The sequence below is a fragment of the Argiope bruennichi genome, chromosome 9 (genome assembly GCF_947563725.1).
Source record: "Argiope bruennichi chromosome 9, qqArgBrue1.1, whole genome shotgun sequence".
NCBI classification, from domain to species: Eukaryota; Metazoa; Arthropoda; class Arachnida; order Araneae; family Araneidae; genus Argiope; species Argiope bruennichi.
Window position 1 is genome coordinate 68,032,708 of NC_079159.1, and position 20,733 is coordinate 68,053,440.

Here is a 20,733-nt window from a genome sequence, read left to right on the forward strand (position 1 = left end):
CTGTGCAACCAGATTTCATCTTAATTGGTATTCAAAAAAAGTATGTTGAAAAAGTATCTAAAACTAATTCTTCCACTACGATGAAAATAGATGCAGTTAAGCTTTGATTTTCTAATTTTTATATTTTCAGAAACTGATACTCTAAAAATCAATGGAAGTGATCCCTTAAATGCTTTCTAAAATATACGCCAATAAAAATCTTGCAGCCCCCGCCCGGTATGAAGTTGTGGACTATGAGTAGGGCCACAAGAGCCTTATATGGCATTAGAGAATAATTGTTCCAAAATATCTTCGGTCTGAATTTAGTATTTTTAATGAATCTATTGCGCGAATATTATTTTGAACTTATTTTTTTCAGACCGACTGAAACCAAGATTTGATACAGTTGTAGTAACAAGATCACATATCGAATTTCATTAATTTAAGGCATTGCATTTTCACATGCATATGAAAATGCAAACAGACAGAAGGTCAAATCTTTGAAAAATTTGTCTCAAAATTTGATAAGAATCTACATTTTAGATGTTAATGTGTGCCAAATTTTATCTATAAGCTCTTGACGTTTTTTAGTTGTCATTTTCACTCCACTCGAACATCTGAAATATAGACTTCCTCTGAATGGATTTCTTTTAAGCTTTGAAATCAGTAAAAAAAATCGTAAATTTAATACAAATACACGTACTATATTTTTTAGATGTCTTTCAATTTGTTATTTTTCCTTGCAATTTGTCTATTCACTTACAAAAGAAAATTATTTTCCATCCATCCACTGGAAGGGAACCTTTTGGCTCTAATACAAAAAAAAAAAAAAAAAAAAAAAAAAAAAAAAACGGATATGGATGGTGTGATGTGATTTGATGATAAGAACAAAAAAAAATCATATTATGTTCTGGGCCCAGCCTTTTGTCCAGTTTTTGTTATTTCTTAAATTTTTTTAAGAAAAGCAAACTCAATTTCAAATTACCTACAAAATAAATTTCACATGACATTTCTGTTTTAAAAGTTTCATAAATATAGTATTATAATGAAATAAGAAATTATGAATTCTTATTTTATCATTTGTGATCATTTCATACATTTCACCTAAAACTAATATGACGACATGATTTAAATACTTCAGCTGAGATCCGTCTTCTAATTTTTCCGTTTGAAAATCATCACGAAAGATGGCTCTCTGACGCTGATGCTGCCATCTATGTTTAATTATAGTACGAACTGTATTCGATCAAATAAATAATTCCCCTCAATGTCCACTTTTCAAATGTGTATAGAAATGTTTTGGTAACAATATGATCAAAAAATTGATAGCTTCTATTTTTAGATAATTATATCTTTTTTTCATTCACATGTAAGTAAATATGCTCAAACGAAGAATTATGCTGCATTAAAAATTGATTAATTCATTCTTAAGTTGATTCTAGTTGATTTAATTCATTTTTTTATTCATTTCTTATTCATTTTTAATTCATTTTTTAAAATTATCTCAGGAGCATAAAAAAATTGATTAGAATAAAAAAGTAAATGAGTAAATTTTAATAGAGATTGGTGATTTTAATTCTTTCTTAGTAATCGAAATAAATTTTTCTATTTTTCATACAATTATTTATTTATTTTACATTAAGCATTTATTTTGAAAATGGCTACAGAGAAAATAAATCAACGTTAGTAAATTTTATATCTCAATTTAAAATTTTCTGTTACAAATTGTTTACATTATATAAGTATACGATATAGAACAAATACTACGTTAACTCTGAAAAATTGATATTAAAAGATAAATGTGCACATCATTATCTTTGATTCTAGGGAAATTAAATACCTGGAAATTAAACCATATACTAATATGTCAATAGTAACTGGGAGATAAAAAATAACTCAATATCGAGATAGTTTATAGATTTAAGGGGGGGGGGACTGCTCAGCGCCTATATTGTTTAAAGTAAATCAATGTTTTCTTCTAAACATGTTGTTGTTGTTGTTTTTAAAGAAAAAAAAGAGGAAATTTATTTTTTTTTTAAAGATTTTTAGTTTAATTTCTAACGAAGCAAAATTGATTTTGTTTTCCAACTTACAGAAGGAAAAAAAAAAAAAAAAAAAATTAGAAAACTTTCGCAGCAAAAATAAATTTTTAAAGTCATGTAAAAAGTTGCGTGATTTTTTTTATTTAATTATTTCGTTTTAATTATACAGTATGTAATAATAGCTGTGCATAATGGTATGACATCATAAATAATTATAATAATATATTATTAAAAATTTTGATTATTTTAATTAACATTAATAGACTAGATAGATTATTTCATGAAATATAAAACAGTTGAATGCTGACTTAAAATATCCTTATTAGATTAAAATTATGATTATTTGTGGATAACGAAATACTACAAAAAATTTTCAAAAGTATTCACCCCCTTAGGAATGTAAATTAAGTTTTCGTGTCAAATAATAGAATTATATTCAATATTTGCAAAAAATGCCGTGACCAGGATTCGAACCTGGGTTATTGCGGCCACAACGCAATGTACTAACCACTATACGATCACGGCCACGGAAAATTTTACAAAATTAAAGTTAAAACTTTTGTTGAAAATTACGAAATTTCATGAATTTATTTTTATGTGGTTATTAATTGTGCTTTAACTATATATCATTTGTGTATAAGATACTAATACATTAGTATTCATAAAGAGAGCCTGAATTTATTTTCGGTTGAAAGTATTTTTATCCTCCAACATTACTGATTATGTTGCATGTCTTTAGCTATTACGCCTTTCCTGTTCTCTTGAAAAAATAGGTTGAATATCGAGAGAATTTTGTATTGATTAGTTTAAAAATTAAATTTATTTATTTCGGAATTTAATTCTTTATGTCGTATAAGCTATCTTTTTCCCATAGAAATGTGTTTAACAATTTGCATGATTTCCTTTTTACACTCCAACCGCAACGGATTGATTTGTTTATTTCTGCAGTGCAAAAGTATCATGGCTGGCGCGTTATATAAAAATTATTTACGAGTTTGTGAAAAATGGGGTGTAGATCCTACGAAGAAGGGTCGAGACCTTGGTGAATTCATCCGACAACAAGTTGCCAAGGAATTCAATCGGGGCGAAGCTTCAAATATTCAAAATTTGAAAGAATGTGAAAAGAAACTTGAAAGTCTTAATCGAATAGCTTCTAATTATTATGGAAAACAGTTCCAAAGATCTAAATATGCTACTGCAACTGGTCTTACTTTAGAGGAATGTAAGCAAGTACTTTCTACAGAAGGTTTGCAAAAAATTAATCGATCTAAGCTCTCATTTTTGGAGAGAGTCAAGATATTATTAGAAAAAAAGCCTGTGTAATTGCTTGTAAAAGAATAGTTTAAAAGCTAAACTAATAGATTCGCCGATTGGATCGATTGCAATGGATATATTCATTACTAAAGTTCATTAGAACTGTTCTTTTCATCATCGCTAATGAAACCTTTTACATGGATTGTTATATTTTTTAAGAGAAGGCATTAAGTTTGTTGATGTAGAATTTACAATTATATTTGAAATTTGGAGAGCTTGCATTATTTCTATGTAGAAAACAATATATTTATTGCTATTTTTCTTGCAGTGTGGCTTTGAAAACATGACAATAAAGGAATATTCAGAAAATTTTGTGTTTTTCTAACATATCAAAATTTAATATTTTTTAATTATTTAAAAAATTAAATATATAGAATTTTTTGTGATATTCAATAATAAAAAAAACATTATGCTCTTTTTTAATTTTCTAAAAACAAGATAATTAATGTATGAAAAACTAATTGGTGAATTTATTAATTAATGTAAAGCAATTTGATTTTTTTCATTCAGTGTAATGCATTCTATATTATAAAATATGTAGTACTTTGGCAGTTTGGGAATATTTAATGATTCTGTAATTTTTTTCTTCTTCTTTTTAACGGAAACAGTTGTTCTTATCATGCTATTACAGTAGTTTAGTTATTAATAAGCTTGGAAAATTCCTTTGATTAATTTCCAACTTTATCTTTTTTCTAATAATGATGTTCATATATAAAAAATATAACCAAACTGTGTGCTAAATAAGATTGATATATATTGTAGAAAGTTATCAACCATTATCTTTGAAATTTCTAAACTTTAGTAAATATGCTTCATTTTTATAAGTATGTATCTATATTAAATAATTTCAAATTATAATACTGGAATAAGAGTAATAAGAATTGTAAAGGAGTGTTATATAACTAGTAATAATAATGCATATACCTTGAATTTGAATACATGATTTTGTCAAGTAGGTGTATATATATATAGAGAGAGAGAGAGAGAAAGAAAGAAACATTTTAAAATATTTAATTATTATATTATTTAATGTTATAGTTTTCATATTTAAAAAATTATGCTTAAAAAGAATAGTAATTATAATTTAAATAAAATTTGTAAATTTATTATGCCTAATAAGATTGTATAACCATTTAAAATATAAAGAAAACAAATAGCTGCATAAGGTTTATTTCAAAAACAAAATATGGAAAAGAACAAGGGCAGTGGCAAAATTAATATTTTCTTCCTTTATCTCTATTATTTTTCTTACTTGGAATGATATTTTGTCCAATTGTTTTGTTGTTAATTTCGAAACTTGCTTAAAGTGAATGTCAGGCACTCTGAACTGACAGATTTATTTATTTTCATATTTGAAAAAAAAAAAAAAAAAAAAAAAAACATGCTTAAAGCAATAAATATATTTGTCAGGTTTTGAGGTTTTTCAAGAATGATTGGCAAATATTTTCAAAACAGGGTTCCCGATTTCACTAAATTTTTCCTTTTAATCTGAACAACCTTGGATCTCAATTAACCTCCATTTGCAGGAGTTGATTGCTGCTATATGTAGGGGAAATAGTGCATTAATGTAATATGACTAGAAATTAATTATTGTTTCAAATGCCATGATTTGTTACTAATTATGTATAATTTAGAATTTTAAATACTAAATTTATAAATTAAAAAATTTTGTTACTTATTATTAGGCTTACTGAATCTCAAAGATATTCATTGTTGGCAGCGAGTTTGATACCCTTGATGTGTACAGTTATTGAAAGACATATTAATTCATTATTTTTCATCATGCCATTAGTTAAATATTAAGAAACCAGATGAGTATGAAACATTGAATGTTGGGCTTAGTTAAATTCTGAACAGTATTAGTAAATTAATTTTTAAAGAAAAAATTTAATTTGAATTTTTACTTCGAATAACTGCAGTGTTAAAATTATTTCTGACTTCATTTAATATTCAATGCAGGGTATTTTAATTTATTTTATCAATTTAATAATTTAAAGAACTCAAATGGGTCTATATTACAGGCATATAAAAATTAATTTGTTTTAAGATGGATGATTTCTGAACAATATTACAGATAAAATCTATTAAAGCATAATTAAAATGCTTCTTGATTTTTATGAATGCACTAGAAATATTTAATTTTTTTTTAATAACATTATCTTGCTAGTTGAATTCTACTGCTTAATCACTGTGCCGTAATACAATAATATGCCATCAGCACCAAAGATTTCAAAAGCCATCTGTAGGAAAAGAGGTATAGAGAAGTCATGATACATTTACTTTTCATATTATTCAAAAGTAGCTGATTACTTTATATATTAATAAATATTCAAAAACATGGAAGAAACCTTAATAAAAATTGCAAAGCATTAAAATAAAAATCAAACTTGCTATCTAAACTATCTTTGTACATTTAATATTGAAGCTTTATTCTTATAGAAAAAAATTGAAAAATGCTCATTTTCAGAAGAATTTCTGCTAAATTTCATTGCACTAAGAATTTATATATAATATAAATATTTTTTCCATACTGAAAACGTACCTGTTTTTAGTTTGGGTGGGCATTTTTTTCATGTTTAGGATAATTTTTCTTGAAATCAAATTGAATAATTTTATATTTGATATGTAAAATAATAAACAGATTCATTTTTTAAAAATGTCTATGTCTGTCTGTAGGCTCATTAACTTAACAATGCACTGAATTAGACGAATGAAATTCAATAAGTGAATTTTAACATCAAATGTTCAGATTTCTATCAAATTTGGGATGAAATACATTGAAGTGTGAAATTTTGAAAGACACGTGGAAAATTCTGTGTATAATTTTATGATCAGAAATATAGATATATATGAAATTTTGTACCCAGTCTGCCAACAGAGCGTCTGTTTGTGTGATTATGTATTCACTTATGTATAAACACAACTCAAAAATGCAGCCACTTAGATAACAGCAATTTGGTATGCTGTTTTAGGGCCAAAATTTATATTTGTATAAAAAAATTTCAAAAATTGATCAAAAGGTAGGCGTCGTCTAAACTTCATACTCGATTTTGTTCAGTATGCTATGAAATACAAAATACTGTATCTTTTGTGGATTTAATGTGACCTTGGATTTGCCACCTTTTTCCTCCCTTCATAATACCCGGAAAAGATTTTATTTTTTTAAAAATTTGAAAAGAAGATGGTATAAAATGGTAGATAGGAAATTAAGTATATTGTCTGAGTATACAAAAAGTCGAAGGTTCTATTGTTTATTCGAAATTCTATTGTTTTGTCGAATCCTTCTATTTGTTTATTTACTTATTTAAAGTATGATATAAAACATTAGTTTGAGTCAAGGGAACGCGTTAAACTTAATGATTCGTCAAAATTTCTAGGTCGATTTTTATTTTTTATTTCAATGCTTCCTCTTCAAATACGAGAAAATAAAAACAAAATTAAAATATTCTTATTTGTGAGGCATTTAGAATAAATTTCCGTTATCGAACAATTGCCATAAACTTTCCGCTTTTTTTTCTATCTTAACTGACGAAATAAGGATTGATGTTTTTAAAAACTTCCGTGTAAGCATTTTTGTCATGTAAGATTTCCGTTTTATTTTGTGATGATAGATAGTTGTTGAATAGTTACTCGTCGCAAATTGCCTTCAAATCGCACCGCTGTTTATTTAAAGATTCGAACAAAAATTTATCTCATTATTTTTCATGTGAATACGAAAGTTAATGCTATTTATTGTTTAGATATTGTCATGATGTTGAAATCTCATATTATTTTTGTTCTTAGAAAATAGTGATATTGTTAAGTGTGACGTATATGAATTTAATATAATCTTTTTTAAAGAGGTTGTTCTTCTTTAAAATTATTATCTTAGATAGATTTCATCGCAGTTAATAAATATGAATTTAATTTTAATAATTTTGGAAAGCAAATTCTAATACTTGAATGGAAAAAAAATTATTTCAATAATTTTCTGTTTACTGATTATTGATTTATAATCTATACTTATAAAAGGAAGAGTTGTGTATACACATCTGTATCAGGTATGTCTAGAAAATTCTATCGCACATTACATTCTTAAAATTTGGCACACAAATAATTGCTTGGCCGATTTCAAGGTTATGGATATTCAATGTGTTTCGAAGCATACATTTTAAAAATTTTTGTAGAAAATGTTTTTATTTAATATTTTGTGTTATTTGTGGGGATTCTTTTCCTTTTTAATCTGAATAGCTTTTCCGTCAACTCTAAAAAAATTACTTCACCGTCGGAAGAGAACATATAATTGTCATTCTAAAGAAATTTGTTTTGTACCTCTTATTTTATTTGCTGAATTTTCAAATATATTTAATTTTTAACAGAAATTTTAAGTATTGAAATAAAAATTCCTGCATCTAGTTTTTTAATTCCATTCTCTTTTTTTTTTTTTACATTTTTTTTGGAAGATATATTTTTAATTGATATCTCCCCCTCCCCCCCCCCCCCTCCTTCCCATCGGAATGTTTTCTGTTGATTCAAAGTTCAAAGATTTTTGTCATAGGGATGATGGAAATGTTCTTTTTGCTAAAACCAAAACCAAAATGAAATACGTAAGCATGAGATTGGTAGAAGAAACTACCGAAGTTTAGATACAAGGAATTAAACATAGATTTACGCTATAGTGGAAAATACGAAAAACGTTGTAATTTGATAAGATTTTCATTAAACACATTGTCCTGTTGTCATTGTCACAACATTCGCCACTTGCAGTGGCGTAGCAACAGTAAATGACATCCGAAGCATAGCGATATTTATTCGCCACCCCCCCCCCTTATGATAATTATTAAAAAAAAAAAAAAACTATGTAAATACATTCTCTTCTCATGTCGAGTCCTAAAATTGGTGCCTGGTGCTTTTATATCTCGCCCTGTAGTCATTATTCACCAGTCCATTGAGGGACATTTGTTGTTCCAGCTGGTTTATCAAAATTCTGCGTGTTATGCTGAATGTCGTTTTTGCTTTATAAAATTTTAATATAATAGCTATAATATAGATCTTTTTCTCAGATTTATCTTCTTCGGAGACCTAGACAAAATTTAGAATTGTGTTTTCCTTTGCATCCAGATTATTTATATTTCCAGACTTAATGTAAAAAATAATCATTTAAATAATAATTACATTTTTTTTTTTTTTTTTTTTTTGCATGCACGACCTTTTTGAATGCCAATGAATTAATATAAAATAAGCAAATCGTTTGGCGTAAAGCTATATGATACATGAAAAGTATCTGATTTTTTTTAAGTGTAATAATTATAAAATTTGAAATTATTGAAATTAAAAAAAGAAAAACCTTTTAAGAGGCAGCTTTTATAAGAAAACTGAAATGTAATAAATTACTCTTTTTATTTAAGAAAAATCGAAAAAGTGTGAGTAGATTGGAATTTTAATCGCATTTATAGAATATTTTATTTTTATTGAAAGGCCATTTTTCAAAAAAGAAAATTATTTTGTGATATTTATTGAAGGTGAATTTGCTAATCGTATTGTTCTCAGAACCTCATAATTTTAAAGTTTTTGTTTTTAATCTCTAAATTTTTTTTATTAAGCCAGCGGTAGTGTCTCTCCGAAACTTTCGCGTATACTCTCTAATAAAGGCCTTATCCCGCTTCCCACCAGCAAAGAATTACAGACCTTGAGTAAGGTCTTGAAATTAGCGAACTATAGATTCTATAGAGAACGAAATATAGATTTTTACATGAATTTAGCATATTAACTGAATCGATCATGCGAATAAGTATTCTAGATGCTTTTTCTTTTTTTTTTTTTTTACCAGAAGAATTGGGGCCAAAATTTGACACTGTACTACAGTTATAGTTACAAGATCATTTCGTTTATTTAAGATATTCGTTTTCTTTTATTCCGAATTTCGTTTATTTAAGCCATTGCGTTTACATGCATGCTAAAATATAAAGCAACAGGCGCTAACAGATTTGGTTCAAAATTCATATTTTCGATACTAAACCTGTGTATGAAATTTTATCTAACTCTTTATGTTTTGTAATTATTGCGTTCTCTTCTATGAGAACAGCCAGCCAGACAAACTTCTGAATGGATTTCATTCAAAATTTGAAAAAAAAAAAAAAAAAAAAAAAATCCTGAATTTTGGTATAAATACCATATATCGAATTTTATCTATTAAGTTCAAAGAGCTTTTGAATTTTCGTGTTCAAAGATAGATTTACAGTTTAAATTCTGACGCGAGTGCTTGTATTACTTCAGATATTAATAGTATGTTCCAACTTTTTTTCCGTTTGATGAAAGTTGAATTTCTTTGGTTTGCAAACAAGTATAAAATTAGGTTTTTGATAAAAATTTTGAAGGACAATGCCAGAATATAAAATTATGAGGTGCCATATACTGATACCATATACTAAATTTTGTCAATTTTCGAACAATGTTATGACTATTTATCATTGCAACATTTTAAATTTGAAAACTTTCAACATTTAAAATATCAATACAAGTTGATAAAATGGCGGAACTGAAAGATACAGTACCACCGCAAAACCAGAATTTTCTACTGATATATAGCAAGTCAAACATGATAGTCAAGTTATTTTTGTTACAAACCCAATTTAACTGTCTAAAGAGCATTTTCAACTTTATTCAGCTATTCAAAATTGTTGTCAAAACAACCAGATACGAAAGATAATTTCTGATTTGATTAAAAGGCTGCAGAAAAACAACCATTGGGCACTAGATCCACAAGCTCTTAGATTTTACATAAGAAGTGCTTTCGAGAAATCAAAGTTGAAATTAAATTTGAAAAAGTTTTTAGATAGGGATCTCTCATCAAGAAAGATGAAATATTTTTCTACAGAATAAGGGATCAAGAACTCAGCTGCTCTTCAAATCGAATTTTTAAAAACCTCATAGAAGCAGAAAAGCTTTATAAAATTTGTGTGTGTATATATAATATAATCTTTTATATTTTTTAGGCATCATTATATTCCATTTTACTCAATGATCATGATTATTATATAATTTGGCTAGTTTTATCTTAGCATATAGTCTGTATTTTCCTATAAGAAGATTACAATATAGAGGAGTAATATATGGCATTTTATTTTATAAACAGAAAGTTTTTTTTCTATGATCTGATAACTTTTAAAGTATGGTAATTATATCTTTGAAATATATTTGAAATGCAATCCAAAGAAGTTTAACAATTCCTGTTGTAAATGAATGAACTAACAGAAAAACGGATATTTTAACATAGACATCCCCTCCTAAATATTAGCAATGGTTTTGTGGAATGAATAAAGAATACATCCTGTGTTGAAAATCCAATAAAAAAGAATTCCTGTTTTGATGCGCAATAGGAAATCGCATTAAAAATCGAAACACTAAATAGGAAACTAATACTTCCGACTGACAGTGTAAAACAACACCGAATTCTACAAGGGATTATTGGTGATGAAAATATTTTCCTACTTGTATAATGTTATCTGCTCATTATTGAAATTGAAATTATACAAAAGTATTGGAAACTTTTATTCATTCTTGGTTGAAAGCAATGTTGAATCTAAATTGATTTAGTTATTTGCAATAAAAAAGAGTCAGTGCCATATGCTGATCAATGGCAATGAATTTTGTTTCGAATATTGTAAAATGTGTTTCTACTTTTTGAAGTTCTTACATTATATCTATACATAGTATAAAATGAAGTCTTCTGAAAGCGTCTATATGTTAAAACCTTAAAAACTTGAGAAATACTTAACTAATTTTGGAGATATTTGTACCATTTTGTAGGGCATTTATTGGGGAAGGTTTTGGTATATTGAAGTCATATCAAAAAAAAAAAAAAAAAAAGGAGTTTTATAATTGCGATTTTAATTATTTCCTACTACGATTTGCGCATGCGTAAAGCAGCAGTATCTGTACTTTGCACTTATACGCGCGAAATCTCAAACTTCGCATCTGCAAATAGCAAGAGCTGTGATATTCATATGCTATACATTTGTTTACGTCTGATCTTAAACAGCTATTCAAAGCTCCTTATCCCCAAAAGAAGGAAATTTAACCTTGGCAGGAGCACATTAAATACTAAAATGCTTCGTTTGTTGCGCGATAATGAAAATGAAGAGGAAAGAAAGTAATAAGTAAATTTAAGAATTGGCCCCCTAGATCGTGTGTTTTAACACCATTGGATTTCTTTTTATAGGGTTATTTGAACTCAAAGATCTATACCAACAAGCCCACAACCAAGCCTGCATTGAAGGAGGAAACGCTGCATCAACGAAATTCAGCCGCATTTATCCAAAATGGTCATGGAAAATTTTGACAAAATAGTCTGTATAAGTCAGCAAAGCCATGGAAGCCATTTGCCCGATGTGTTATTCCATACCCCTATCCTGTGTACTTTACAATTCAATAAAAAAAAGCAATAATAATTCAAATTTTGTGTTAACACTTTGTTTTATCGTGTAACACTCTATTTTTAATAACCCTAAACTATTAACTATCAAATGGTTTTTTAAAATAGAGATTCTAAACTTTACTGTTCAAATGGTAGCAAATTCAAATCTTGTGTTAATTTTGGGGCATCCTTTTCATCTCTGACATAAATGAAAAATGCTTGTTTCTCAGGTGAAAGATATATTAGATTCTTAGTTTGATTTTCAAAAGGATTACTCATTCAATCATTTTCATTACAATTTTATTATTTTCATCCGTATAATGGAATTTCATTACTTTTAGGATTTCATTTCTTGCTGCAATATAATTTTTTTTTTTTTTTGGAATCCATTAATTTTCGTGAAGAGAAAAGATACATTTTATTTTTATGTGCCACAATTTTCTCCATATGTCTTATTTAAACTGTCTGCTTTAAAAAAAATAAGGTCTTGAGTTCAATTGCTTCCAAATTTATTTACAATTTTAAGTCAAATGGGGTAATCCCGACAATCTTGTAGTAAATTAAGTTTGCAATTTTTGCTAGTTTTGGACTGTTAGCAAGAAACCAACCCTTTCCTTAAGTCTTAATTATTACAATATAAATTTATTACATATATATTCACATTAAATTTATATTCATTGGCAGTTTGGTTTTCGTAAAATACTATATTTTACGTTTTTAAAGGGACCGAAGGAGTACTAATGTAAGTGGTGTGTGTTTGAAGTGGGATGGGGCTTAAATTGCTTGAAATCTCTTACAATAATTATGACAATCTCAGTAGATCATCAGAAAGCATTTTAAACGTTGTGATAATTTTTAAGGCAGAAACTTAAAATGTGGGTAAAACTGTACCACCACTAAAATTATCTTTGTCATTTTGATGTGAAGCTGAAAAATAATACCTCGAATTTTGCACATTCCTTTTGAAATATTTTTAGTGTAATTTTGATCAACAACTGTATCTCTCACGTATAATATTGTATTCTATTTGTATTCATTTATTTATCGTGATTGTTTCATATGGTTCAGCTCAATCAAATTAAAAGTTCGTTTCGAAATCAATTTGATTTATCTTGAATTATGATGAATTTTTAAATTCAAGGGACACCAGTACAATTTGAAGGATTTGCATCGTTCAATGTAATTTCATATGGATTAGTGGAAGAAAGCAAGTATTTTTAGAATGAATTTGACAAAGTCAGAATTAACATAGAAGATTATTTTCCGAATGGTTTTGGTTTACGTTTCATTGTGAAGCGCTAGGATGAATCAGACAAGCGCGCGCATCGATTAGAAAATCGATATCGTGTCTTTCAACAGCAGAATCCGATCCGAAATCTTGAATGGGGGAAATTGTGTACGGTTATCAATCGCTCGTATTTCTGAATGACCATCTCTGAATACTGTCAAACATATTGAGATTGATTTCTGGTTTACTCCTTTTCAAACCAATGCTGTTGTAGGCGTTAGAGTTAGCTAGGTGAAATAGTTTTTGATCGTTAGACTAGAAAGTATATGAAAGTTTGGCGAAAGGAAAAACAGCGCCCAGAATATGGGCATAGAATTCTTTCGCGAGGCAGGAGATCTGGTAATAAAATCGCAGAAAAACAGAGTATGCCTCTCGCATTGATATCTGATCCTTGGCAACGTATGCAAATTCAAGATGCTGAAACTGGAGCCAAGGTTTGTAAAAACCTTTCTTTAAACTGCCAATCATTGTAACTTCTTATATCATTCGCGTTTTTCATTACCGTAAAGCTTTGATGAGCCATACATTATTAATGTCATAGAATTATAGGACCCTTTTCTGTCTTTCATATACAAACATTTCTTCGAAAGATACATTTCTGAGTATTAAAATGAATGGTCTTTAAATTTTAGTGGTCCATATGTGCGTATGGTTAGCAGATGAAGAACGGTGAAGCGAAAAGAATCTTTTAGAAATTAGGTTGTCGTTTGTTCTGATTAGGAGTTATTTCATAATAGTAGATCTACAGGATGGTAAATATTTCTTCCTGATTTCCACATAATATATATCTACTTCCTCTGTGTGATATCATTTATCTGTCAAAGACTTCAACAAAAATACTCATGATGTTATCATTTTTGTGCTTTACAGTGTCAAAGTATAAAAAGAAATGATAGTTAAAATCTTACAAACATCCATTAAAAAGATGAATTTCTGAAAAAGTTGTCTGTATTTTTAATTTGTAAATAATTATTCATCATAATATTTAAAATTTAATTTATATTTTCTCTGCTGAAGTATATTGTAGTATTTCACACTTAAAGGTCGCTAAGATTTTTATATTTAAAATAGTATCATTATGGTAGGTACAAATGCTGTTTTTTTTTTTTTTAAATACAACAAACAGTTGTAGTTTTAATGAAATTCAATAATTTTTTTTTTTATCTTTGTTGGCTTCTAAAATACTGAAAGTCATAAACTCATAAATACTTTTCCTTTATACTTTTAATTTTTTCATACTTTTCCAGTTAAAAATTATAGTTATTGTATTAATTATTAATTTGGCATCAGCTATATAAAATTTTATTTAAAAAAATTAATCAGGCAAAACTTATTTGAATAAATTATATTTTTTATAGTAGCATTTATAAAGAATTATGTGATGTTATAAAGAATTATGTGTAAAAGTGTAGCATTTATAAAGAATTATGTGATGTATCTTGTGAGTTATTCCTATGAATTTTGTTTTTTTTTTTGGAATTGAACATCTTATTTCAAACAAATGAAATTACAGGCTTAATGCGACTTTTTTCCCCAGCTTGATTATCTTTTTTTATTCCTGGATTGTATGCTTGATTTAAGTTTAAAATGAAAGTTTGTTATAATAATTGTTTCAAAATTTGTATTGATTGGATATAAATATTCAAACTGTTTTTTAAAGATGCTATTTATTTAATAAAAAAAAGTTATTAAGGGTTAAAAAAACAAATAAGAAACCCACAAAGAATGTTTAACAAGCTTGTGTCATTCTGCACATAAATTTTTATGAAGGGGGGAAAAAGTGCTTTTCAAAAGTGGTGTAGAATTTATTATATATAACTTTTTCTGTGTGTTTTAAATTATATTAAACTAAATATCTCTTAATAAGGTATAATCTTTTCTCTCTTTTTTAGTTATAGATAATTTTTAATCTTCATTGATTTAAATTTTTATAAATGAGCAATTTTTGCTTTTTGGAATTTTTCTGAAGTTCTTAAATTAAGAAACTGTAAACTTTTAATAAACAAATTCTTTATTAAAAATTTTATGTGGCTTGATTGATTAATTATAAAACAACAACAACATTGATTTATTTATATTTGAGAAAGCTCAATATATTTTCTTCCATTGTAATTAAATGTTATGAAAACAATTACAGTTGAGGCTGATTTTTAATAAGAAACACCTGGTGAGGGATTGAATAGCCTTTGTTGATTACAAGAATATTATATATCTTTTTGATTCAAGATAGTTCAGCAATCATTTTTCATTTTGTTATTCTCCCTGTAAAATGGTACATGTTTTTTCCTTTTTCTTGTATGATTATCTTTATAATGAACTGATCTTTAATAATGAACTAGTACTATTTATATTCATTTTACTGTGATATCTTATTTAGATTTTTTCTTTAATATCTGGTTGAAATTATTTGCTTTTTTAAAGGCATTTGCTGGTATGTATGATAAAAAAAAGCCATATTTAAATTTTAGTAAAGTTTTTTTAAGAATAAAAAAAATCCTATGATTTTTTATTTTTTTTTACCTTTATTCATTTTAAGATTTTGTCTCAGATTTCTTTTATAAAATACTTACTTTTGTTCATATCTGTAAAGAAATTCTTCGTTGACTATTTTTATCATCAGTCTATTTATTCAAGTCAGTTTAGGTATAAAAATGTATTTCATTCATACTTTTTGAAAGATTTAATATAAAATTTAATCTTTCATGGCATTACATGAATTTTTATACCTGAATGCAGAATGAATCTTCATGTCTCATTAGCGAAGTCTTCTACAGCTCATTATATAATCTTCAGTGAAATTGTCTAAAAGATATTCTTTATTTTTAAAATTGTCCCCTACAATTTGTAAATTCAATAATTACTCTAGTGTTTGAAATTAAAGATAAGGAAGAATAAATTAGAAACTTGCTGGAGGTTCTTATACAGTGTTGTAGAGAAATTTTGTTAATTAGACAGGAACTTTAATTTATAATGCTGTATTTAAGCATTCTGAGTAGATTTTATATATTTTAATATATTTTTTTCTCCCCTTCTGTATACTATACTCTACTGTATTAATTGCTTTTTCCTGGAAATATAAGATAGACTTTAAAAATGCAATCTGTCTTTGATAATTATAATTTGGGGTTAGAATAATCTTACAATGGTTCCTAGATATTAATTGAAATGAATTGGCCCAATGTGTTATTTTATAAACATAACTGTTTGATATCAAGCACCCACTTAAATTTCATGTAAGGGTAAAAAAAAAAAAAAAATTCTTAAGAAACCACAACAATTTTTCCCTTTGTTCATTTAATGTTATTTGAAGTAATGATTTTTCTTGTGAAAACATTAGACTGACTTTTTAGAATGTTCAAGATGAATAAAGATATATATTGTGTATGAAACAATTTTGCATCATTTAGATACTCAGTTCTACTTATTTTATTATACTTAATATAAGTCAGTTGAAAGCCCTCTATATATTCAGAGCATTAAGTATTATTAGTAGATGTGTGAATATTAATTAATAAATTAATATTATTTTCTGTTGGGCTTTCTATTGGGCTACTAAAATTTGAAAATATTTAGTATTTTAAAGATATATAATCTTTAAAATACTAAATATTTTCAATTTTTTTTAAAAAGTTGTTCTTAATTAAATCAAATTTTATTTAATTTCCCAAATATACATTTGTTAATATTTGACTTGGTACTTTTTTATTAAATAGTTTCTAGAAGTAGAAACTTTGAAATAAATTCATTACAAAATTATCTAAAGTATAATCAGCTGTATATTTTTGTCAGGTTGCCAGTGTTTTTTTATTGGTCTTTTTTCATTTATTTCAAGCTTTGTTTTTGAAAGCAATTTTTTTTTTCTTTTCCTTTATAGAAGCTATATAAATGTTTAAAAAAAGCTAAATAACTGCAAGAATGCTGTATGAAATGTATATTTTTCTTTACTTTTTATGTTTATATATTGGCCATGCACTTTAATTTTGTTTTAAAGCAAATTTTATTTTATATTTTGTTAAAATTTTAATTTTTGTTGTTGCATTTTTTTTTTTAAATATGTGCATAAATAAGCTGTTTCTTTTATATGAAATAATGCTTAGCTATGCAACATTACTAAAGCATGCCAGTAGCTAAATTTGAATGATGCTATATTTCAGTTTTTTATGAATAACCAGAACCCTGCAATTTGTGGTCCTCCATCTATTGATGAAAAATCTTGTGTAAGAAATCTTTTTGTTTTTGTTGCTTAAGATTTTGATTTTTCTTTGCGTTTAATATATTTTGCTGTTCCTACTTTTTTTTTTTTGAATGATTTGTACATATTATATAATTATTTGTATTTCATGAAATTCATTAGTTGAAATCCATATACAAGAATTTTGCTTTAACAAGAATTTAAACATTGCAGCTATGATGAAATACAATTTAAACTTATTAATTGATTAATTAAAACTGCCTATATATCTTACAATGTATTTTTCTCTGTAAATCCACTGAATAACAATTCTATGCAAATAAATTGATTTGATCCATTAATAATATTAGTTCATAACTGAGATAGCACTAGGAAATAATAAGCATTCCACATTTCTACTTATTTATATACAATGATGAGAAATAGTTTTTAAAATGAAAAATACATATTGTAAATGAAAAATAGATATAATGAAAATACACATTTTTTTTAATGATTTGTGCATATTATATAATTATTTGTATTTCATGAAATTCATTAGATGAAATCTGTATATAAGAATTTTGCTTTAAATTAAGAATTTTGCTTTTGTCTCTTAAATGCTTCCTTGAGACACTCAGAATAATGCCATAGTTTAGAAGTACTGTGTTATTCATAATATATAATTCTCTCTTGTAATAATGCATTTAAACACTTATTACTCTCTTTTCAAAGCAAATTTGTTACTACATTGTATTCCTATTTAACTAGTAGTGTCACTAAAACTTTTGCATTTGCGTATTATTTTGCCATAGACCATGTTAGTGAATTATTACTTTGTTATGCATTTTCTTGATAAGTAGGATTACTTATTAGAATTACAGAATACTGCTTTTCAGTATTATATAATATTATATAATACAATTTATCTTTTTCATGTAAGCAACCTCAATTTTGATTAAAAATAAATTTAGATTTAAAAACACAACTTATCATCAGGCTGTATTTTTATTTATAATGCCTACAATAAAATACATATTGTATTTATGTATAATAGCTATACAAGTTGGATTTTATGTTTTATATATAATTTTAATAATCTGTTTGAATCACCATAAAAATTATAAATCATGCTTTAGTCAGTTTAAACAGAATTCAGTCATAAGTTAAGATACACTAATACATCCTTTGTTGTAAAGCGAATCGGAAAAGGTTAAATACATTAGATTTCAACGGATAAAGCAATTTTTGTTTAATTGCTGCACTTGCATGATTTGAATGAATGACCGATCTCATCTCTTTGGATTAATTCTTTAGAAGTATATTTCCAGTGACCTTTATCATTATTTTTAATAATAATTTATATTATCATTTATATGACTATTTAAATTATCTCCACTTATATTTTATAAGATATTCAATGTTTAATTGGGGGCACTTATAATCACTTTGAAACTATTGTGGAAGTAACAGAATGTAAGAAAGCTATTTAAATGAATATCTCTATGCAATTTATGCTGAATACTTATTAGTTGTATGATAGATATATTAGGTTAAAATAATGCATGATTTTGCAACAACCTTTTTAGATCAAATATGATAGTCACCCCTTCTTACAAGTTTAATTTTTTTTTTTTTTGCTTTATTTTGAATTGAATACTGAGGATTTTGATTACTCTATTTTTACAGAAATGAGACGTGATCTGACAGCTACCAAGTCTCCTAAAGTATGAATGAGAAAAATGGTTTATTTTCTTCATTTTTTTGTGTGTGATGTTAATAAAAGCAACCATTTATGAAATTCAAACTTTAGGCTTTTATATTTTTCAGCAAGGCCTTTTTCAGTTATGTTAGCTATTTAATTTGTTTCGTTTTAGACTCCTCAAACAGAAACTATGGCTGCAGAGGAGAATTTGGAAGAGATGCCACAGGTATTCTTTAAAAATTAGTTATTTGTTTATTGGAATATTGTTATTGAATATATAACAATCATGAAGATAACATTTTTGGATATGATAAATTTTTTATATTTTTTTCAAGTTCGAATAATTATTAGAATCTTATTTTTATTGAAATTTTTTATGATTTTAAAATTAGGAAAAGAAATATAAAATGAATAAGTTAGAAATTAAATATAAAAATAAATTTACTTTAATATTGGTATATGCCAATTTTTAATGAAGTGTTTTACTCCTGGTATATAAGCCAAAAATAAAATAAAATAATAATAATAATAAATGTCTTTTTAATGCCTTTGAGCATATGTCATTTTGAAGTTTAATGGCATAGACTATAATTTTTTGTTAATTTAGGTGCCATAACTTTCTTTTCTATACAATATTTCTGTGTTATAACTTTTTGATAAATGTTGACTTCTTTTTTTAGCAAACTGAAGAAGATATGGATACAAACGAAGTAGTAGAGGGATTGCATGAAATAGAATTGAGAGATATAACTAAGGAAGGGCATCCTAAAGGTGCTCCAGATCAATTTAAACTTCTTCAAGTGCTTGGACAAGGATCATTTGGAAAGGTATTTATTTTTTGTTAAAATGCTTGTGTTAAGTAATGGAAATGGCTATATTAAATAAAAAAAAATTATTTTTGTTTAGTAGGTTTTTTTTTTTGGTTTTAATTTAATTAAATTTAATTTAAATTTTTGTATCCCAACTATTTTTTTCAGTAAATTTACTCTTTCTCTTCTTTTTCTTCTCTCTTTTGTTCTGAATTGGTTTTTATGTTTGTATAGTTGAAGATAAATAACATCAAATCATTTTATAATGTTTGAAATGCTTTCTCCGCTCTCTTATTTTAATGTTTGATTTTGATGCAACCATAAAATATTTTCCCTCTTAGAATTGTTTTTATCTATAGATTCAATATAAGATGATTAAGTAGGTAATCTGAGAGAACTAATTTTCCTATGTAGGTTCTGGTTCATACCATATAATTGATAAATATACTTCTTTTGTTCTAAAATGAGTAGGTTTGTAATGACAGATTTTATTCTAAAATAATTTTCATATATTCAATCAGTACCTTTTGTGTTTTGACAAGTTGTTCTTTCTTATGTGACAAATATATTAAGTTGCACTTAATTATGTGTGCTAATAAACTGTAAGTGTGTGTACTTTCATTTTGAAGTCAACATGCATCATTAAATCAGATAAAAATCAAAGTCGTGATGGAATGAATTATCCAAATAAAATTTATCTGAATCAATAACATATTACCATCGATATCATGAAAATAACAAAATTAGTCATAATTTCAAAATGATATTCAGTATATAATCTTATTACCAACAATGTAAATTTTTATCAAATTCCAGAGATAATTGATCAAAGGGAAGAAATATAAAATGTGTAAGTGCTTTTCTTCTTTTGCTACAAAACATTAAATACATTAAATTATGCAAATATATGAAAAAGTGAGAATATTTTTATTGGCTTTCATTTCTTCAATTTTTTATAATTCTGCTTTTCACCTTAACCGAACCAAGCTATAAATATACTGTATTCATTAATAAATTCATATAATGAGAA

General features: G+C 26.2%; 2 protein-coding genes and 1 non-coding gene across 6 annotated transcripts in view; 2 read left to right on the forward strand and 1 right to left on the reverse strand.

The window, feature by feature from the left end:
- Positions 1 to 2,474: 2,474 nt before the first annotated feature.
- Trnah-gug (transfer RNA histidin (anticodon GUG)) lies at positions 2,475 to 2,546 on the reverse strand. The gene has a single exon. It is a non-coding gene; the product is annotated as a tRNA-His (tRNA).
- Positions 2,547 to 2,926: 380 nt separating this feature from the next.
- On the forward strand, positions 2,927 to 3,644 carry LOC129984574 (ubiquinol-cytochrome-c reductase complex assembly factor 2-like). The gene has a single exon (XM_056094489.1). It carries the CDS (start codon positions 2,982 to 2,984, stop codon positions 3,342 to 3,344), a length of 363 nt encoding a protein of 120 aa, XP_055950464.1. The 5' UTR covers positions 2,927 to 2,981; the 3' UTR covers positions 3,345 to 3,644.
- Positions 3,645 to 13,092: 9,448 nt separating this feature from the next.
- Positions 13,093 to 20,733, forward strand: part of LOC129983701 (ribosomal protein S6 kinase 2 beta-like) — a 41,152-nt gene continuing 33,511 nt past the window's right edge. Inside the window, exons 1-5 of one of the 4 annotated variants that reach the window (XM_056093290.1) lie at positions 13,093 to 13,452; positions 13,651 to 13,770; positions 17,173 to 17,235; positions 19,067 to 19,120; positions 19,575 to 19,721. In XM_056093290.1, coding sequence (XP_055949265.1) covers positions 13,768 to 13,770; positions 17,173 to 17,235; positions 19,067 to 19,120; positions 19,575 to 19,721 — 267 coding nt within the window. In that variant the 5' untranslated portion in view covers positions 13,093 to 13,452; positions 13,651 to 13,767. Of the gene's footprint in view, positions 13,453 to 13,650; positions 13,771 to 17,172; positions 17,236 to 18,878; positions 18,917 to 19,066; positions 19,121 to 19,574; positions 19,722 to 20,733 lie in introns of all 4 variants that reach the window. The other 3 variants (XM_056093291.1, XM_056093288.1, XM_056093289.1) reach the window with 3 other exon arrangements.

What these genes read in the sequence shown, in the direction of transcription:
- LOC129984574 (XM_056094489.1), top strand. Translation starts at nt 2,982, where the DNA reads ATGGCTGGCGCGTTATATAAAAATTATTTACGAGTTTGTGAAAAATGG.